This window comes from Magallana gigas, chromosome 9, assembly GCF_963853765.1.
Source record: "Magallana gigas chromosome 9, xbMagGiga1.1, whole genome shotgun sequence".
In the NCBI taxonomy this organism is placed as follows: domain Eukaryota; kingdom Metazoa; phylum Mollusca; class Bivalvia; order Ostreida; family Ostreidae; genus Magallana; species Magallana gigas.
The window spans coordinates 23,526,357-23,546,930 of record NC_088861.1 but is presented as its reverse complement, the minus strand read 5'-3'; the positions used below and the strand labels follow the sequence as shown (position 1 = coordinate 23,546,930).

The 20,574-nt window shown below is 35.8% G+C and overlaps 1 protein-coding gene across 11 annotated transcripts in view; it reads left to right on the top strand.

Moving 5' to 3' along the window:
- The window catches only part of LOC105334530 (dystrophin), a 120,450-nt gene that overhangs the window by 76,212 nt on the left and 23,664 nt on the right, over positions 1 to 20,574 (top strand). For 9 of the 11 annotated variants that reach the window (XM_066071863.1, XM_066071860.1, XM_066071858.1 and 6 more), the window contains 6 exons: positions 53 to 169; positions 2,636 to 2,753; positions 3,069 to 3,277; positions 4,071 to 4,225; positions 4,999 to 5,013; positions 5,558 to 5,747. In XM_066071863.1, coding sequence (XP_065927935.1) covers positions 53 to 169; positions 2,636 to 2,753; positions 3,069 to 3,277; positions 4,071 to 4,225; positions 4,999 to 5,013; positions 5,558 to 5,747 — 804 coding nt within the window. The remainder of the gene's footprint in view (positions 1 to 52; positions 170 to 2,635; positions 2,754 to 3,068; positions 3,278 to 4,070; positions 4,226 to 4,998; positions 5,014 to 5,557; positions 5,748 to 20,574) is intronic. The other 2 variants (XM_066071864.1, XM_066071861.1) reach the window with 2 other exon arrangements.

Below are 20,574 nucleotides of genomic sequence, written 5' to 3'. Positions count from 1 at the left end.
TTTTTTCATCAATAACATGTACACACCAAATGTCCTTTGCTTTATGTGGTAGACTAAGCGCGAGTGCGGTGCGAGTATGGATTTGACGCAGCACGATTTGAGCACGCTCGATTTTGAAGCTGTGCATGCACTGATCAGTGATATTTATGAGCAACTTTTGATCCTTAAGGTCTGTTATTACTAATATCCCAGTAACTTACCTCCTTCCCTTCCGCCCTTCCTTCCTCCTCCCCCCTTTCGTTTTGTTGTTGTCTGCTGTGTAGAATGGTGTGTGTTGTATTCTCTTTTTGATGATTTGGAGTTCAGAGCTTGATTTAATGGGGCTGTGGTAACTAAAACTTTGAGAATACCATTGTTTTGATGATAAAGTGAGGGAGAAATTTTTTTTAAACATTGATTTTGTGTATTATATGAGAGATCTGAATAAAGGGCAATAACTCTTACTTTGATTTTTGCTTTGCACATTGAATTTAGTTTGGTCTGTAGCACACTTTTGTGTAATTTCTGTTGTAGAATATCCTGAGAGAACTACTCTTTTCTTTTCTGTTTGCGTTGATGTGTGTTTTGTTTTGATTTATAGCATGTATGTATATATCCGTATATGTTGGAGATCTTCATTGATTGCTGCTCTTGTTTGTATCTCATCATTGTCATCATACAAGCCATTGGGTTCATTTTGTTTTCCTCTATTCTGTTCACACTGCATCTATGTTAGTAGCACAGATTGTTATTCAATAGATATTCAATGAGACATTGCTTTTAATCACTTTTCTTTGTTATAATGTTTTTGAGGTGTTCTTGTTTTTTGTGTTATTTGGGGTTGGGGGGTTTGGATTTAAAAGAATCCTTAATGTTTCTCGAGTACACTACATTTACTATCATTGCTTTAATGAAAAGGGGGGGTGGGGGGGGGGGGGGGTGGGCGGGGAGTGTCCAGACGGGAAATACATGTCCAATATATTACAAGATACTTTGAATTTGGAAGCATTCATTAACATGAACCTATTGTTCTGTACAATGTAGTGGTTTCTGTCAGGACAGCTACTTGTAAGTATTATTGAGGGAGCTTTCTGAATGTTAGAAGTTCAATTATTGTATATATTTCTTCTTTAAAAGGTGGTCACTCACTATTCTTTCCTCTATACTTGATTGACATCTGGTGGCCGGTTGTTAATTTTAACTCGTGTTTTTCACCGAAAATATAACATTTTGAGTTTGGCAGTGTTTCTGATTGGTTATTCTAATGCTAAATTCGTAACTTTTTGGTGACAGCAATTGAATGGTTCAACTTTCTTTGATGATTTTGATGCAGCTGTCTGGCTTTCAATTATACCATTAACAATAATTTCAGACATAATTGATTGAGTGATGTGGTTATAACTTTTTGAATTTGGGTATTTTGAATCTGTTGTAAGTTTTCAATTTTTTTTTTTTTTTCAAGTATAAATGAATATTAAAAGTTTCTTAGTAAAAAAAGAAAAAAAACATTAAAAGGAGATACTAATATTTTTTTTCTTTATGATCCGTCGTGATCTCATCATTAATAAGTATTTTATGAAGGAATTGTGAATTGTGTTCTTCACTTTTTATAGAATAAGGATTTCTGAGAGTCTTTTAGTGGTATATTCATTTCATCTTGATGTGTTGAGAGAGAGAGAGAGACAGAGAGACAGAGACAGATGAGTAAATTAAAATGTCTGGACAGCAGTATTGGGATTTTATTTTGTAGTCTTCACTCTTTTTTCAATGAATCAAGTTTAATTATTGGGTACTTAAGCGATTTTATCCCATTAACATTGGAAAATCAATCAGCTGACTTCGCAACCAACGATCCCTTGGTACATTATCCCCACAACTTAGGAATGTCTTCCTACAATTAACACTGAACTGAAATATTTATTATGTCTACCGAGTGCTGTAATTTCCCTTTCCCTTATTTTCTTTCCTTGTACAAGAGCTTATCTAAAAGACTATAAAATGACTGTTTTAGATCCTGTATTTATATTACAGTTTTATTTTTTTTTATGAAAGGTCAGGATGGCCTGTTCATTTCTTATTGAGTAGTATTTTTTTCCTTTAGATAATTACATAGTTACAATCAATTTAACTATATTGCTCAATGCAAGATGAAGATCGAAATGAGTAGGTTTTAGATTTAAGTGGTTTGGGTACATTTTCATCATCAGTAAACTTTTTTGATATCACAAAAATATCTGTAACAGTTGTGTTTTCATGTAACCATGTAAGATTAAAATATCTCTAGCACTTTTGTATTAGGATAATAAGGAGGAAAGAAAAAGATTGAAGTATAACACATTCACTAAAATGTTAGAAGTATAAATGTCACAAAATTGATTTTCTTTAACATCAAAGACAGTCTGAATTTTCTTTAAAGTAATATTTGCATTAAACCAGATATTGTGAGGAACAAAAATAACTGTAAAATGTCTTTGAATACCAAAGAAATACCATCATCATACAAGCTTGCAAAGCAGTGCTTTTAGACTTTAATTTTGATGTTTGATTTTTTAATAGAAACTCGCGATTGTGTCCACCTTTTACTGAAGATTTTTTTAATGGTCATGGAAAGGAAAAAACAGACAAAAGTGCAATTGTTTACCTTCTTTTTGAACAGAATGTTTTGCAAGACATGGAGTCAAAGAGGCCCCAGCTGGAACAAGTTCTAAGCACAGCCAGAGATCTGCAGAAGCAGAGGATGAGTGAAGAGGACAAAAAGATCCTCAAGGACAGAGGTGAGGGGTCAAGGTGAAAGGTCAAATCAGGGACATGGAACCATTATCTTAAGATCATGGACTTTGGTTGTCTAATTTATGTTTGATGTTAAGCCTATCTTATTCTGTCATGGGATAAAAGAATTATACATTTGTCCAACTTTAAGGGAGTGTATATTCACTTTAGACCAGCTTCAATTTTAACTTTAATTTGATGTGTTAACCAGATAATTACACCATTGCCCCACAAGTCTAAATGCTGCCACAGATTTGAAAGAACAAAAAGGCCTGCTTATGCAAATATAACAAGGGGCAATGCTCTTTGAATAATTTCAGCGGAGAAATTACAAGAGCACTGGGAAGAGGCCTTGTCACATGTCAATCAGAGGAAGACCCAGCTGGACGACATGCTGCTGGAGTGCCGGCAGTTTGACGAGATGCACGCGGAGTTTGAGCGCTGGCTAGGACAGATCGAGGAGGATCTCCATGCCAACCCAGTCAGGGCCTCAGGGACCAACATAGACCAGCAGATAGCTAAACAGAAAGTAAGAGTAATTCACAGTGTAAACAGAAAGTAAAACCAGCAGATAGCTAAACAGAAAGTAAGATCTATTTACTGCATAAACAGAAAGTGAAAGCAATAGATATCTAAACAGAAAGTAAGACATACAAATTACATAAACAGAAAGTAATGCCAACCACTCAAAGCATCAAGGACCAACATAAACTAAAACATGAGAAATAATAGTGTATTAAAGCAATATAGCAAATGCCCCTGTTCTGGCTGAAATTATTGTCTTGTCTTACATTATACAACATGCATATTTGACCTGGGATCAACTCTGAAATCTTTTCTAATCATTATGGGTATCAGTATTCATGAGATTTCTGATTGGTCCAGTAGAGAATCATTAATATGGTTGAAAGTACAAATGAAACCCAAATTGTACATTGAATATGGTGGTAGCAAATTTGTTAGCATGCCAGTAACTCAATATTTCATGTAATTGGCCATAGCTGGTGCTGTTTTGATTAAGTTGTAATTAGTTGGCGTTTCTAGTTGAGCAAATTAAAGCATGTCATGATAAGTTATTACCAGAAAGCAGTTGTCAAATCAAATCTTGCAGTGAATAATCAAAGATTTTGATAAGTTTACATAATATGTTTAGTTGTGTCTGTTTGTGAGCAAATACACTGTAACAAAGATGTATATAATGGCCAAAAGAAATGAAACAATATGGTCATTGACAAAAAGATGCATTTATATTTAAGCTCTGCTCCATGCTTTCAAAACAGAGAAATGATTATTTATTAACACTTCCCCACACATTGCAACAGCAACTGCAGTCGGAGGTTGATGAGAGACAGCGAATCATTGACAAGCTGAAGAAGCTGGCCAGTAAGCTGATAGACGAGTACTCCACAGACGACACCAGTCACATCAAGCTACAGCTGGAGAAGGCCATGAACCGCTGGTCCACCCTACTCCACAGGTCTGTAGTCAGTCTCCCAACACTCACTTTGCGTTGTTATAATCTCCAAACGTAACCCAACCCTCACCCTTTGTAATTATATTTTCCCAACCACTGAGACAAAGTCTCCTAAAATTCACTCTATGTAAACAAAGTCTCCCAACCATCATTTTGTTAGTCATACCCTTCCTACCATAACCCTGTGTTCTCCATTTCTCCCAACCATCACTCTTTGTAGTCAAATTCTCCTAACCATCATCTTGTACAGTCAAATTCTCCCAACCATCATCCTTTGATAATCATCCTAACCATCACCTAAGGTAGCAAGTTTCTGTCTCCCCACCATCATCACATGTAGTAAGTTTTCAGTCTCAGTACCTTTAGTCTCCTAACCATCAACTTATATAATAAGTAGTCATCCAGTTTCATGACCTCCACCTGTTGTTTTTCATTTGATTTCAATGAACTATAACCACACGAATTATAGTCAGTCAGACATTAATTGCTTTTAATGAAAAGTATTTAAGTCCTTTCATTGAATTTCAAATCTGTTGTAAACTATTTATAATGTATTCTCAAAATGAAAAATTTCAGCAATTTTTATACATTTTGATCTGAAACAAAAATTATGAAAGTGAAATTAGATTTTGAAAAATCAGTTATTTTTAATGTTGAAACTAAAAATGAGGAGATTTTAGGCTGATTCAGCACTGTTTGTTTAATTAATTTGGATGTTTTTCATGTGGTTAACATGGAAACTTTTTTTAAATTGCGTATATTTTTTCACTTTGTAGGTTTTCAGTTCGCTGGTATATGTTTTGCTTTATTTTTTTATGATCTCAACTTTATATATATATACAGTTAAGACTGGTACAAACTTCAACCCATTTTCAACAAGTGCTACAGACTAACTTCTCACAGAATATTATGGTTACCATATTTTGAAGTTTGCCTTAAAGCAAAGCATTTATCTAGCTTCTAATAACCTATACTCAGCTATGGAAATTGCAATAAACAGTAGCTTATGTCAGATATAACTTAAGGAAATGCAATAATATGCCGGTCCCATTTTGTACTTTACCAGTCACACAGTCGGATCCTTTTCCTTTTTCTCCCAGCACAATAATATGCCGTTACTTAATGGACATGAATGCAGTGAATTTGTTTCAGTCGTTCTCAGTGCTTTTTATCTATAGCTGGATATTTGTATTAATGATTTAGAAGTATGAAGAAAATTCATGAAAAGTAATGAGAGAATGAGAGAGAGAGAGAGAGAGAGAGAGAGAGAGAGAGAGAGAGAGAGAGAGAGAGAGAAGAATGAACTTACTAACATGTTTTGGTCTTTGTTGACAGGCTAGCCTTCAACATCAAGTCCCTCCAGAACAACAAGAACTCGCTGTCCCAGCTGGACGGTACCCTGGAGGTGTTCCTGGGGTGGATGAGGGAGATGGACAAGAGCCTGGTCCGCCTGGTGGAGGAGACCGGGAGGGGCGACGTCCGACAGAACCAGGAGCTGTGCTCAGAGTACCTGGTCCAGTTCAAGGTAGGAGTCTCGTTTTCTTATCACATGTAAACCCATGTGTACTGACTCCGCTAGGTCTAATTATAAGCATTGCAGATAACAAAGTTATTGTAGGTTTGAATTCAATGTTTTTTTTTCCATATGTGAGGATATATATTGTGCTGACAGAATTATTTAATTAAAAACTATGTCTATTGAGAAGCAATAGAATTAGGTTCATTTGTCTCATCTTTGGTGTTTGACCATGAACATGTAATGTGGGTCTAAAATGTCTTCCACAGTTCTGGCTTGCACAGACAGTATATCTACCAGTATAATATATATCTACAATATATATCAAGCATATATATGTGATGTATTTGAAAATTGATTCCCTAAAAGCAAAGTCTCTGCAGCAATATAATTTCCATATTTTATGGAGTAGTTAAACACAACTGTTCATAAATACTTGCCCGTAAATGGTAAACTAATTTAGTTTTCTGAGTGGTGGTCATGTTAAGACAGAAATCAGATCACATACTTCAGTGGCGACACAAAAGACCATATCAATATGGCACTACGTTTAGAAGTATATTATATCATTGCCATTGTTTTTTTGCATTAAGCTGGGATATGTTTCCTGTTATGTGAGGATAAGATTTATCGACAATTAGGAATTGATTGGATATTGTCTGTGGAAATATAAAAAAGATTTCCAGGCAAATTGTATAAATACCTTGTAATTGCAGTTGTCTGAATCCTCCATTGATTTCATTACGGCAATAGTGTTATCCCTGAGGAATATTAAAAAAAAAGAATACCTCCCCAGCATGTGCTGGAGAATTATGCCCCACAACTACTATTTAGGCAGGAAAGTAATTTGCTTCTGTTTCAGCAGCTGATGAATCATTTTGTGTCACCTTGAGGCAGTGAGGTCAAAAGGTCAAATTAGGTCAGGGCTTTTTAAGGCAGTGATGAGAATTTTTTTTTGGGGGGGGGGGGGAGGGGGAGTAGAAGGGTGAATGGAGGGGAGGGGATGTTTTGTGTTTGTTTTATAACCATACATGTATGTAAGTTCAATGAATAAAAACACTGCATGTGATAAAAGTTTAAGAGTGGTTTGATTAAATTTTCAATTAGTATGTAAAGTCAGCTTGGTTTTAGTGCTTTTTACACTGCAATTTATTATCAGTAATGTTAATATTAATGTCTTTGACTGTTTTGAGTTTATCTTTTGGTGCTGCAGCTGAGTTTTGTTGGTTCAATGAATTCTTACTTGAATGAAAAAATACCATGGCAAATAGTCAGTTCTGCATTGAAGTTAATGGCTATAGTATCATCAACCTAGTGGGGGTATCTTCTCATTTCAACCTCTAATTGGATGTTTTTGATAGAACCGTAGTCCATTTTCATGAATATCTTTCACTCAGGATGTCTAGTACTTGCATTGGTCTTTTGCAGTGCCATTCTTTGTGTATTTATTATCTGCCATTGTATACCTTATACTACAAAGAAAATCATTTGAAGCTCCTGATGTTTTGAAAATTTGGTGAAAATAAAAAAGATGTGGAATAATTCTATTCTGGAGTCAACGCATCGAAATTGCCCGTTAATTGCTGCTGAGTAGTGGATCAATGGGCAGTGAATGGATCGGAAAGAGAGAGAATTATTATGTACCCATGCACAAAGGAATCACGGATTGACTGAAAATCCATCGGATACATCAACTGCCATATCCGTTACCAAATGGTCATTTAGGCATTGCCATTCAAAACTATATTTTTTTAGAAGATATTTTTTTTCCAAAACTTGAAAACAGATGAATCTAATGAAGATAATTGTTTTGAAAGGAATTGCCTCTGAATGGAGACAAAAATGAAAATTATGCTATATGTGCATTTAAAACTGGATTAATCTATTTGATTCTATATTCAAGGATGCTTTTTATCTTTCTGAACAATTGAAACGATCAAAAAACCATTGGAGTCTAATGGATTTTCAAATTATAAATTGCCTAAAGTCATCGCGTTTATTTGTAAGTACCAACTGGAAGGAGTGTCTAGAGTTGCTCAAGTCTCGAAGTTGTTCAAAGGAGTGTCAGTCAGACCTATACATACAGCTACATAGTGTCCTCAGTACCGTTCTACAATGAAATTAGATTAAATCTGAAAGGTGATGTGCGAGACTTTAAACAGGAAGAAGTGACATTAGCTGCTGGAAATTTCAATCTAAATGTCCATGGAAACCAGAGCAGTTATGAAAGATGGTGAAATTGCAGCTCATATTTATACAACTGCTTCTTGTCAATGACCAGTCTGAGCATAGATTATCTGCAACACCTACATGTCCTCTTTTTAGTTCATTTTATAATCCGCCATCATCCATTATGGATACCCAGTTGTGCTGAAGGGCAAGAAAACATAATCTGCTGATGCAACAGTTCCATGGTGGATATTGAATTGTATTGAAATGGCTGAAATAAGTCTTTTTTCTTTTACGTACTTGTTCTTATTTTGTTAGTGGAATTAATACACCTTGCTAAGACGCCTAATTATTTGGTTGCAACTCAAGAGCAATGATTGGTTTTTGGATGCAATGTACATAAATTGTTTTTTGCTGAAGCTTTTTTTCCCCTCTTTTATTTGATTATATTCAGAGATAGATTTTGTTCTCAGTTAGTCTGAGTTTGTATGTATTTGTTTTTAGCTCCTGAGCTCCAAATCTAATTCATCTCAGTTTTTTGGGGTGTTTTTTCGAGAAGCCATTCTGTTTTAATATCCGTCACAAAAATATCCTAATATTGGTAGATTGTATGCTTTGATTAATTCAGGTGTTTGATCGAATTGCTGTCGAGGTATTGAATCTGACGACTGGATTCTTACCCACTTTGTTTAGGGTTAAATGGTATAGATCCAGTTTGCGATGTACATTGCTCTGAATTTGGGGGAAAATTTGAATATCAAATTCATAAGTTAAATGCTTATCCATAAACATTATGTTCCTTTTGAAGATTTTTCAAGTCGTAAATTATAGATTTAATATATTCAGGTACGTTTAAATCATCTGGAGGTCTAATCTTGATTGAGGAAGTTTATCGGACAAGGGCATGCAGATTTGATTAAATATTGTCATCAGGAAAGCTTTATTAGATAGTGTTATCCAAAACGCTCCGAAGCTTTTTTTTTTTAGTTCCATGTTCCCTGTGAAGTCTGCAAAAACATGGTTACAGCAGGATGAAGGACTGTTTTGAAATTTTTTTACAAGAAACAAGACATGGATGTGTTAAAGAGGTTATATAATTAACTCGCAACAACATGTTTTGCAAAAGAGCAAGAGTACTGGAAATGACATGGGAACTAGATGTGTTAATTGATCTGTGACTTAGATTTAATGGTTTGTAAATGTATATAAGTACTGAAGGTATATATAATATCCACCTGATAGCCACTTCACTTGTGTATGACACACCTGGCACAGAAAAGCGAAGAAAAGCCAATTTGATAATCGTCCAGTGTAATTGGAATTAAGCTGCGCTTGTAGATTATCCAATAATTATGTCGAGGAGAGAAGTTAATGTGCTTATATAGCCAGGGCAGAAGATAACAGTTTAAAAGTTCAATGGAGATTGGGAATGTGTGTGTACTGCGTATTGTGTGAGGGACGGACACTGGGTATGAGGTGTCGGGCCGACTGCAATAATGGAGCGCAGACTTCTGGAAGACATTTATCGCCTGGAAGTCAAACTTATTCAGGTAGATAAAAAATGTGTATGTTCCATAATGCAAACAACTATTTCTTTTCCTTCTGTCACCTGACGGTCTCCCACCCTCTTTTACTGTTAATGCTTATAGGTTTTTTGAATTAGCCATATGCATGTATATTGAAAATAGATAATGATAATTATGATACGGAAATATTTTTATGCATATTCTAGACCCCCCAACCCCCACCCACCCCATTCTTGTTCCAAAGATGTGTATGTTGTTTCTTGTATGTTTGGATCTTTACATCGCTCTAAATGTTGTCATCTATTCTTGTAAAATTTATATAGTTATGGATGTGAAATATATCTATTAGTCAGTAAGAAAAAAACTGGTCTTGAAATTTGTAGCACCATTGACTTGAATTGACTGGGTGGGTACAATGCAGTAGGTTTGGTCATTACCTTACTGACTGAAATGAGGGAATCATTGGAAGAATTAAGGAAAGAGATGCTTCTCAAGCATTTTGAATTTATATCTATGAACAGAAAACGATCTTGAAATATTGTGACAGGAGATTTATTTAAGGGAGCTTTCCTTGACTCGTATTTTAAAGATGAGTTGACTCGTTTGTTTATTGGTGTAGGTTTTTGCTTCTGTGTATATTAACTTGCTTATCTGGATTATTTAAGCATTTTGTAAATTTAATGGCTGATTTTCTATAAAAGTAATTCAGTTTTACCTATCTACAGGAATCTTAAGTAGCGTTATACATTCCTCTGCCTCTATCTGATTGGATGTATCAAACTGTCCACATGTACTGATACATATAAAGACTTGTTTGCTTAACTCAGGATCAGATGAGTGGAGTTTAATTGACTGAAATGACAAATGTTTGCTCTTCATTAGAAGGATCAACAAGGGTCTTAACCAGCTTGTAATGAATCGAAACGCCTGAACTCACATGTCATCTTCGGATAAGCACTGGGTAACTTAGAACCATTTTAACATGAGCTTGGACTTTGGGTAGTTGTGTCAAACAGCAATGTGACATAGGCATGTCTATTTCATTGCTGGCCACTCAGCAATGATCTTTAAAATCAACAAGATTTGTCTGGCTTTTGAGCCAAGACTGCACAATCTGTGCATATTTTGCTTGAAATCACGTTATTTTCAACTTGTTTTGATGCACGATTCAGATAGCCACCTATTTCTGAAAGTCCAAGGTCTTGTTAAAATGGTTCTAAATTACCATCAGGCATCAGATACAGATTGAACAACCCGTAATCTGACGATACAGCGAGTGATGCCTGATTTTGAATAATTTTTGTATAGTGGAATTTTGCTTTTCTGAATGAGCATTTGTACTGTTGATGCAGATGAAATTAAGTTTCACTGTTTCTTTAATTAATATTATGGGACCATGCAGACATAATTTGTTTTGCAAATCTGGTATAATTGTACCACTAAATCACCTTTTATTGAACCATCTAACTTGATTAATATGTTAATCTTTGATTTACATCCTTTTCCTCTTTAAAATAACTAAAGCTCTATTATTGGACTCCTCTATATCACTGTCCTTTACCTGCTAGGGACCTCTCATTTTACCACTTAACATCTCTGTCAGATAACCTTTAGGGACCTCTCAATATACCACTGTAAAAAGATCCTTGTCATATAACCACTAGGGACCTCTCATTTTACCATTTAACATCCCTGTCAGATAACCTTTTGGAACCTCTCATTGTACCACTTGAGGGACATGTCCTTTTACCACGTAACACCCCTATATCCTTTAATCCTAGCTGTCTTTGTTCCAATTAACATCCCTGTAATATTATAACTTGTTCCCATCATTGTACCACTTAACATCCCTGTACTTACCATGAGGTATCCATCATAGTGATTTAACACCCTTCTCCTTTAACCCCTGTCATTGTACCATTTAACCTTTACTACTATTACCACTGTTTATTCATCATTATATCACTTAATCTCCCTATCCTTAGACCACTTAATTAAGGAACCTGTCATCATACCACTTAACATTCCATATTCTATAACCATGAGGGACCCGTCATTGTACCTCATCTCTGACACTGGGGACCCATCCCTGTGACAAGCTGCCCAGTACAAGCCCCCTTTTCACTTGATTTAATCTGATAATTCACACCATTTCATAAGCATGCTGGACAACAAGTGTCATTAATGGAAAATGCCAGTCTTAATCTCTAAATAAATGCCCAGAAAAGTCCATGTGGATGAGCTTTTGCTTCCAATCAATACCTCTCTCAGGGCTCCGATGGCAAAGTCAAATAAAAAAAAGACGGAAGATTTTTTTTTGGCTCTTAAAAGTCCTTTATGTATAGATTTTTATTACAAAATGATGATGTTATTGCCCAAATTGGTTGGGTAGAAATTAAATCCAGTCTTGACCAAAATTATTAAGAATGGCAAATAGCATTGATTACTATAACCTGGGTAAATGTTCTGAATCCCACTGAGTTGTTTGATATCCGGTGTCCTAGGGGATGGTTCCTCACTGTGGTATACCATACGATTGACTCGAGTGAACTATGGATCCCAGCATAGAGGTCTATCACAGTCCTTTTTATCCAGATTTTCACATCATTTGACATTTTCGTTCAGTCGATTGAATGCTTTTGATATCCGGTGCATGGATTTCAGTGTTTCTTTGTGAGCCTATAGGACTACTTGTGGCAGCCTTTTATATACCAGTCTGACAGAATAGATTCTGAAGTTCGTGATGGCGTTTTCTCAGAATTCTCATTTATGTTTCAAGTGTCCAGTGTATCATTAGAAAACAAAATTTAATTTTTTATATGGCTGCACCTAAAATTTGTTGGTTTTTTTTCAAATTGCTGAAATGATGATGTTTTAAACTTGATGATCCAAGCTCATCAAATGCATCAAGATATTTATGCAGACAAACTATGTGTTTGGAAGAAGGGAAATTAAAGACTTAATTATCGGATGTATTTTGTTACTTCACCGAAAATGGCTGGAATTCGACCTTCCATCATTCAACCATTATATTGGAAACTTTCATGGGAAATTAAAAGGTCTGGAATCAAGCTCTGTGGATCAAAATCATTAGGAACACTTATTTAGCCATTAATCTCGTAAAGTCACCTTTTTCGGACATTACCAATTACGGTGTTGAATGCCACAAACGATCGCCAGTCGAAAAGGATTTAACCTCCGAACAAGAGCAGATATATTGGATTTTTTTGGTACGCCCCTAAGTGTGTGTTCTTCTCACAAGGACCCTTGATTAGATTGTCTGCAGGTTTTAAGTGGTCATAAAGTAAATTGGAGGAATTCTACCTGTTTGCAAAAAGCGGAGATTTGGGCAGATTGATCTGAAATTGCATTGAAGACTGAGGAAGACTAGCAAAATCTTCGGTAATTGTAGCTTTCAATGATGTGTTACTTAATGTTTTACACAAAAAAAACCGAGCAATCAATGGTTATATAACATTTTCTTTGCTTTCTCCCTGTTGGAAAACTAATGTTCAGCAGTTGCAACTTTGATCAGGAAAGAACAATATTTGTTGACTCTCAAAATCTGGTGAAGAGTGAAACTTCAGACATTATTTTTGTGCATATGGAAAAACTGAGCATGCCTAGTAAGACTTCTATTTTAAGAGACAGACTGAAACAGAATTTGGAATGCAGTTTTTATGCAGGGATATAAACTAAACGGGAGATGTTAAATCAAGTTTTATGGCAATAGTTACAGAAACTGTTAATATTTCATTCCAGCACGGATTGATTGGAGATTTCTTTTGGAATACATTATCAGTTTTTGTATGTTTTTGTGAGGATTTTTTTATGTTTCATTTTCTTAGATTGCACTAATTATGATTCCTTCTCTTGTTGAGAAAATCAATGTTATGCCGAGTGATATATAGTGTCAACAACAGGACTATTTAGTTCCACACAATAGGAATAGCTAGTCCGAGAAGCTCTCGGCGAAAAAAGATATCTTTGTATAGAGTGCAAACCTCAGCACCCAATGTTTTACTTTGGATAAAAATGTCTCTATCAAGACTGGTTGTTCACTTGTGGATTATTCAAGAAACTTAACGAGGATTAGTGATTCGTGATGGACAATTCAAGACAGCGAATAAGAAGTCCAGCATTATTGCGACATAGTGCAGATAGTCCAAGGAAACTGCCAAAGCGTGTGTGTTTTCAGGTAAGGCTTTAATAGTAAGTTCCTCATGACTTTTTCATTCGTACCCTGCATTTTTTCGAAGTCATGGAATCGGCCATGGTAAATAGTTGCAGAATAATATATGTAAATTTTGCAATATTGAGCAATATTGATGATATATATGCTGACTGTGCTAGCATAAGCTGCAGGTTTGTGGATTATAAACATGAATTTTTCATTTGTAATCCTCTCCGGAAGCCTCCTCCGATTCGACGAGGAGACGTAATCAATATTTCACCATTTGACTTCATTTTTCCCTCTAGACCAGATATGAAAACGTTTTCATCGTACAAGTGGATTCATCGCAGCAGCAGATTGCTCACACTGTTTTCTCGTCATCAATACACCCACAATCAGTTCTCCATTCAGCGGTGTATAGGTATGGATTTTAGCAGAGGTTGACAGATATAAGCCAATTGCTAGTGACTTTGGGCGTTGTTTGGTAGAGGGGCTACCTGATTTGTCAACTTTGTGGAAATTTGTTGTGACTTCTGGTTGCTGTCATCTTCCTAACTCTGATGGATGTGGATCAATTTTAAACCTTTTGATTTACCGGTATTGCCTGGATAGTAATGAAATAAATTCCAAGAACTTAAATGTCATACAACCTTACGTCGGAAAGAATAGCCCTTTCATCAAATCTTCCAACCTTTTCTCTTTTTTTAATCCGATTCAGATCAAGTTCTTGATCTTGTCCTATACTCTAGGAGAAGCAGGTGCTGAGGGACTCTCTGTGTTATTTATTTGTCTGACCTGGATGTTCACTGTCTAAAGTCTTCAAATCTTCATACATAAGATACTGCTGGTGTTTTTTTTTGTTGGCTGTAGGGATCAGCTACAGTTGTTTTATTTGCCCTCAGTCTGTAGCTGTGACAGTAACAGTCTCTGCACTGATACAGTGTTTGTGATTTACTGATGGAGCGTAATTGCCTACTCCACAGTCAGAAATTAATAAAACCTTACCATATATCACTTCTTTGTATACCCCAGACTCAATGAACAATCATAATTGTATGTCCACTGATTGGCAGAACATTCCCAATCATAGCCACTGATTGTAGCACTGTCCAAATCATGTTTATAGTAATGTTATAACTGCCCACATCATGTCTGACAGTTTTATAAATGTCCAAATCATATCAGTCCTTTGATTTCTTGTACTCCTAACTCATAATAAGATATCAATGAAGGATATATTTTTGGAATATGAAGATGATCCAGTAGAGGTGTTCACCATCAGTTAGTTCGCCTGTAACAAAAATGAGTAGTTTTGAATAATATAATTTGTCTTATGAATCACTAACCCTTTAACAGAACAAAATATTCTGCAAAGGATCAGGAAAAAATAGATACCTTTGAAATATTACATGTACTCAGACATTTTTTCCCCATTTGTGTGGTGTATAGACGATGAAACAAACGATAAATCTTGATATTTTAACAATCCACTCTCGAATGATCAATTGACATCTCAATAATGTATGGAAATCAATGCATTAGTCAAAGTGATTGCATCCATGGGTTTCCATGTTTCAAGGACGTTGCCTTGCTTGGGCATTAAACATGTATCAGATCACATGATTTGTTTGTCACATTGTTTTGAGATTAGCAGTAATCTGGAATTGCATCCATTTGAGGAAATGCTGGAGGTTAAAACAATTAGTGACTTTCTGTAGGTTCAAAACTCATTTGTCATTGCATGGTGCCCCCACTGAACAACCTCATTTTAATGACTATCAAGTTCAAATCCATTTTGTTATTTATGTGCTGTAGAATTTAACAATTAGTTAATTAATGTGAAGCTGTTACAATCTGATATATATGTGTCTCCAATGTAAGCACAGAGGAGAGTGTGTCTTACTGTACTGTAAAGTATGGCCCAAGGGAGAGAAGTCTGTAGAGTCTTGTCATGTAGAGCCATTATCAACACCTGTCTGGAGGGCTAATTACAGAGCAGGCAGAACTTACCAGATCAGAATTACCTCCCTTATCAGACTTAATGTAGCAGCCCAGGACAATTAAACCGGGCCATTATGAATTGACACTAATGAAGAGGCCCACCCTCAGAGGCACGGCTTATATTACTCAGGTCTAGATTTGTATATGTTATATTATCAGACTATGGGGTCTGTGACATATCTCTCTCTCTCTCTCTCTCTCTCTCTCTCTCTCTCTCTGTTTTATTATCTGAAATTGAAAAAAATTCACCATTTTTAATGTGGAAAATTAATTACGGTAAATGAATTTGAGAACCCAATTTTTAAAATGCTCACTATGCACTAAATAATAATAATTACATTTGCCGTTTTGATTTCAATTTTTGATATATATATATATATATATATATATATGCAATCTGAACACCTTGAAGGAGAAGCTTTAATGCTTGGCAGAGATTAAGGGCTGCATACTTTCCTAATTAAACAGAACACCTGCGATGTATACATATGTGTCAATAATGAATCCAATTTATGAATGATGAAGGCTTTCACGCTTGAGTAACCACAGTTATTTCCACAATACATGCCTAGTACGCTGATGCATGTTACGGAAAGTATGCTCCGACAGCGAACTAGTTGATTGCCAAAGTTTGTTAGTTTCCCTGCAGCAAGAGCGAGCTGAGCAAGCCTAGCTTCAGAGCAATCGTACTTTACAAGAGCTTTTCTCTAAAACAATTACAGGAGAGCAAGATACGCTTCATTGAAGCTGGGTCAGGGAGGTTGTCATATTTTTTTTTTCCAGAGGAGATTTCCCAGCAGCCCTTAGTGGTGATTGGTCCAAAAGTCGTTGGGATTTGAGGGCGAGTGGTTCTTACCTGAGATTTTTATGTTCACCTGTGTCCGTCAATTGATACAGTTACATTGAGATATTTAATCCTGAGTGTTCTCAAGGCTTCAGGCGGGCGTGTGGGAAATTACTTTTTTTTTGTTATATTGGATTGTGAATTGTGCAAATTGCTTGGGAATTGTCAGTTAAGTGTTTTTGGATGGGCAAGCTTTTGTTATCTGCCCAATTAAATTGAGGTGATTTTTTTTTTACTCCAGTAGGTAGTTTCATTATTTTTCCATCAAGGAAGATAAGATTGAAGGGACTGTGAAGGGATGTAAATGAGGGTTTGCTTGGAGGAATGAGAGATTGCCGCAATAGAGGAATGCAAATTACACCTGAAATTAAGCGTGATTCAATTTGTAGCTGACTCTGATCTGCATGTTTGTTATTTTTGTGTATTGACTGCGGACAGATTGATCTGGCGATAAAGGGGAGGCACGAGATATTATCATCTCGTCTTGCAAAGGAAAGTTACGCATCCGAAATATCATCGCCCATCTTCCGTGAGAAAGTTTGGTTAAAATTCATGAAAGGAAGGGGTTGAGATGACAAGTGTATTATATTACCTGCAATTGATTATTCATTTATTCGAATATGTATATGAGTGAATGATAATCAAAGTGAGGACTTTGACCTACATGTATTAGCTTTGACTTGGAGACTCTTTCAAGAAAAGTTCCTCGGCGGGTTAAATATTCTCAGATTACGACATATAATCAAAACGAGTAAGAAATTGAATCTGCTAATTGCGAAGACTGTGCAAGTCCTGGAGGTTAAACAAAAAGATTTATGGAACCGTATGCTCGGCCCTTAGTGTGTAGGTCTAGTGCAATAGTGGTTCATTCTGGCCAAGTCAAGGCCCCCCACCCCCAGGAGTCTTCAGTTTGCCCCCGAGATGATTATTTTATGCACCAGTATAAGGAAATTACTTAGTACCTTTGAACAGGTAAGACCTTGCTAACTTTGAAATTAACTTTATTGTTAGTAACGTGAGAGATTTACATTGAGGTTGCCTAATTAATGCTTTCCTAATTAATTTACATGTATATCATATTGGAAATATATTGGTGTTAATTTTTTATATTTGCTGGGGGGGGGGGGGGAGGAGGAGATGTTGCAATCATTGTAGCAAAAATGAACCAAATACACGGATACCTATATACATATTGATGATTGTGCATAGGATTTAATGAAAAAAAAATGCTACAAGTTCAAAAACGTAATTCAGTGCTGTAGCAGAAACAGTACGTGTCAGTAAATTGAGTACATTGTACTTCTATGAACAAATCTGCTTACCTGGAGTACATTGCTGTCTGAGCTTATTTTTAATGTCTTTCACTGCATGCAGTTGAAAATAAGTTCAGAGAGAGAGAATCGAGACAGACCATGCTGCAGACTTTAGATCATTGACTTATCCACTCAGGTCACTCTCTCTCTCTCTCTCTCTCTCTCTCTCTCTCTCTCTCTCTCTCTCTCTCTCTCTCTCCTCTTTTCTCCCACTCCCCAGTTCACAGTTAAAAATGATCATGCATGTCAAATTTCAGATTCTATTACACATATATATCAATTATAGAAGAGAGAAAATCTTATCGTAAGTGGGTATCAATTTCAAAGACTTTCGGAAGCTAGATAGAGGTTGTATGGTTGGGGAGTTCTGTGGGGGTGGGTGCAGTACTAGAAGGACAATAGAGGGGTTTGTTCTGTTGTGGTTATTTAGATGAATCCTGATCCACATTGTATGGAAAATTTCAAGACATCCGAATACTCTGAAGAGGGGGCGGAGTAAAAAAAAGAAGCACTCCATTTGTTTGAAAGTGTATCGGGCACAAGACAAATTACAAAGTGTCACAACGGCTTTCCGGAACATGTAACCCAAGATCTTTAATGTGTAAGACAAATTATTTTCATCCAAGGAGGCTGGTGTAGAGTAACTTTGTTTTGTAGGTATCCGATTCCCCCAAGTAATGTTGGTAAGAATGCTTAGATAAATGACAATGTAAGTTAGGTTCACTGAGGCAATGAGTGGTACAAGGCCAAAGAAACCCCATCAGTCATATGATGGAAAAACAGATTTCCATAGAAATCAGAAATCATTAGGGGTATAATAATTAACTCATTTTTCTTGTGTTCTACGTTAGTAAAGTACAGTACAGGGTTGTAATTGTTTATGGAAAATGAAGCTGAGCTGAAGAGTAATATTGAAAATTTTCATTCATGTGTAAGGCCGTAGGGCTTGAGTTACAGAGAAATTACAGCTGATTAAAGAAGACAAGAAGTCATGCAGGGAACTTAAAACAAAGAGCATTGAGAGAGAGAAAGAAAGAGAGAGAGAGAGAGAGAGAGAGATTGATTGTATGAAGTCTTTGAGAAGAGAAAGCCCAATTTCTGTATGTGAAATGTTACATATGATAATGGTTTAGTTATAAAAAAAAAATTCTTATAAGTTTGGAAAAAAAAATGAAGCCAATTAGTTATAAAACTCAGATCGTAGGTCACATAGTGTCAGATCTTTTGCAATTTTTGGAAGTTCCACTTCCTGAATTCAAGACAGCTAGCAGAAGATTTTATGAATGACTCAAAGAATGAGATCTAGCTACTGTGAAAACAATGTGTCATTAGTTACGAGGGTTCAGCAATACAAGCCTGCAGCAACCGAATTCACCAGCTGTTGAAACAATTCCCAACAGTGCCGTCTTGTGCTAATCTCTCGCAATGATGGAGGTCTATCCCTTGATAATCAGTTGATACCTGAGTGGAATTGTTGGAGTTTTTTTTTCTTTTTCTTTTTCAGACTTTCTATTACATATTTATTTGCTTTGCTCTCTTTGTTGGATTCTTCGGAAGTAAATCGGTGAGAGAAGCCGAGGCAATGTTTTCTGTTTGATGTTATTTAAGAATGTGTAAATAGAAAAATACGCCAGGGAAAAATATATCGCTATGGCTCTTTCTTTTATTTTATTTTTTTTCATTAGGGAGAAAATATCGTACTATCAGAACTTGCTCTGCAGGATTCATAGCTGGTTAATTTAGGTTTACAATTAACATCAGGGTCAATGCAATAGCTCTTTTTTTCCCTCGGAATGAACAGTTCTCTCTCATAGCTTTTGTACATAATCATTTAGCTAGTTTATATTGAAATTTAGGCAGGTAATTAAACTTTATCTAGTTGGTAAAAAGTCTATATGTAACAAGACAAAAAAATGTTTTGATTATTCAGTCGGAATGGGGCAGCCTTAAAATTGGTAATCTTAACTGTCACATATTATTGTTTTTTCTCATGCGTGTCACCAATGTTTTAAAACCATTAAAACCATTTTAAGGCTAAAATCACCTTAATTAAGAAGAGTTTTTTGATTAATCAAGGGCTAATTTCCGAAATGCAACATAATGGTTGAATTGCATCAATCAGTCTGCAGACTGACTTGTAGGAGATGAGTATAGTATTCGTGGATGCGTTTATTTTTATGTGGGTACGATAGGAACCAAGCTAGACGGTCTTTACCGCCTGTAGCCAAATTAATGACCAATTTATGGTATCTTTATGTATTTATTTTCTGCTTATTAACGGTCCTGATAGGAGAATTACACACCCTTTACCGCAGATTATATGGGGCCTGGGCAATAGATTATCTGCTCTGTAGGAAAACACCTTTCTTTAATGAATGGACGTATTAATTGGGTATATATACGAAATATGTCTGGATCTATATCCATATCAACAGGTCACCAGGCCAAAGAACTCTAGCTGTCTGTGTAGATCTATTATAGAATATTTATAAAAAAAATATACACTGCCCCAAGACCTTATAATTAATGGCCTGTATTAGATTTTTTTTTTTTCCTCGAACTTTTATCTTATCAATGATTTTTTTTTTTGGCATGGTAACATGGGGAGCTATAGCCCTGTTTCTCGTAAGCTGTCACTAGCCAATAGTCTCTGGGCTATTATATACAGATAAAGACAGGGCTAGAAAATGAAACAACGGTGGAGAGGTAGATGGCGGGGTGAAAGGTCAATAACAGGTCTTATGAATTTTCTGTTGTGTCAGCATCAGTGAAGAAGATGTTACGATATATATATGAGATCATTTTAGTC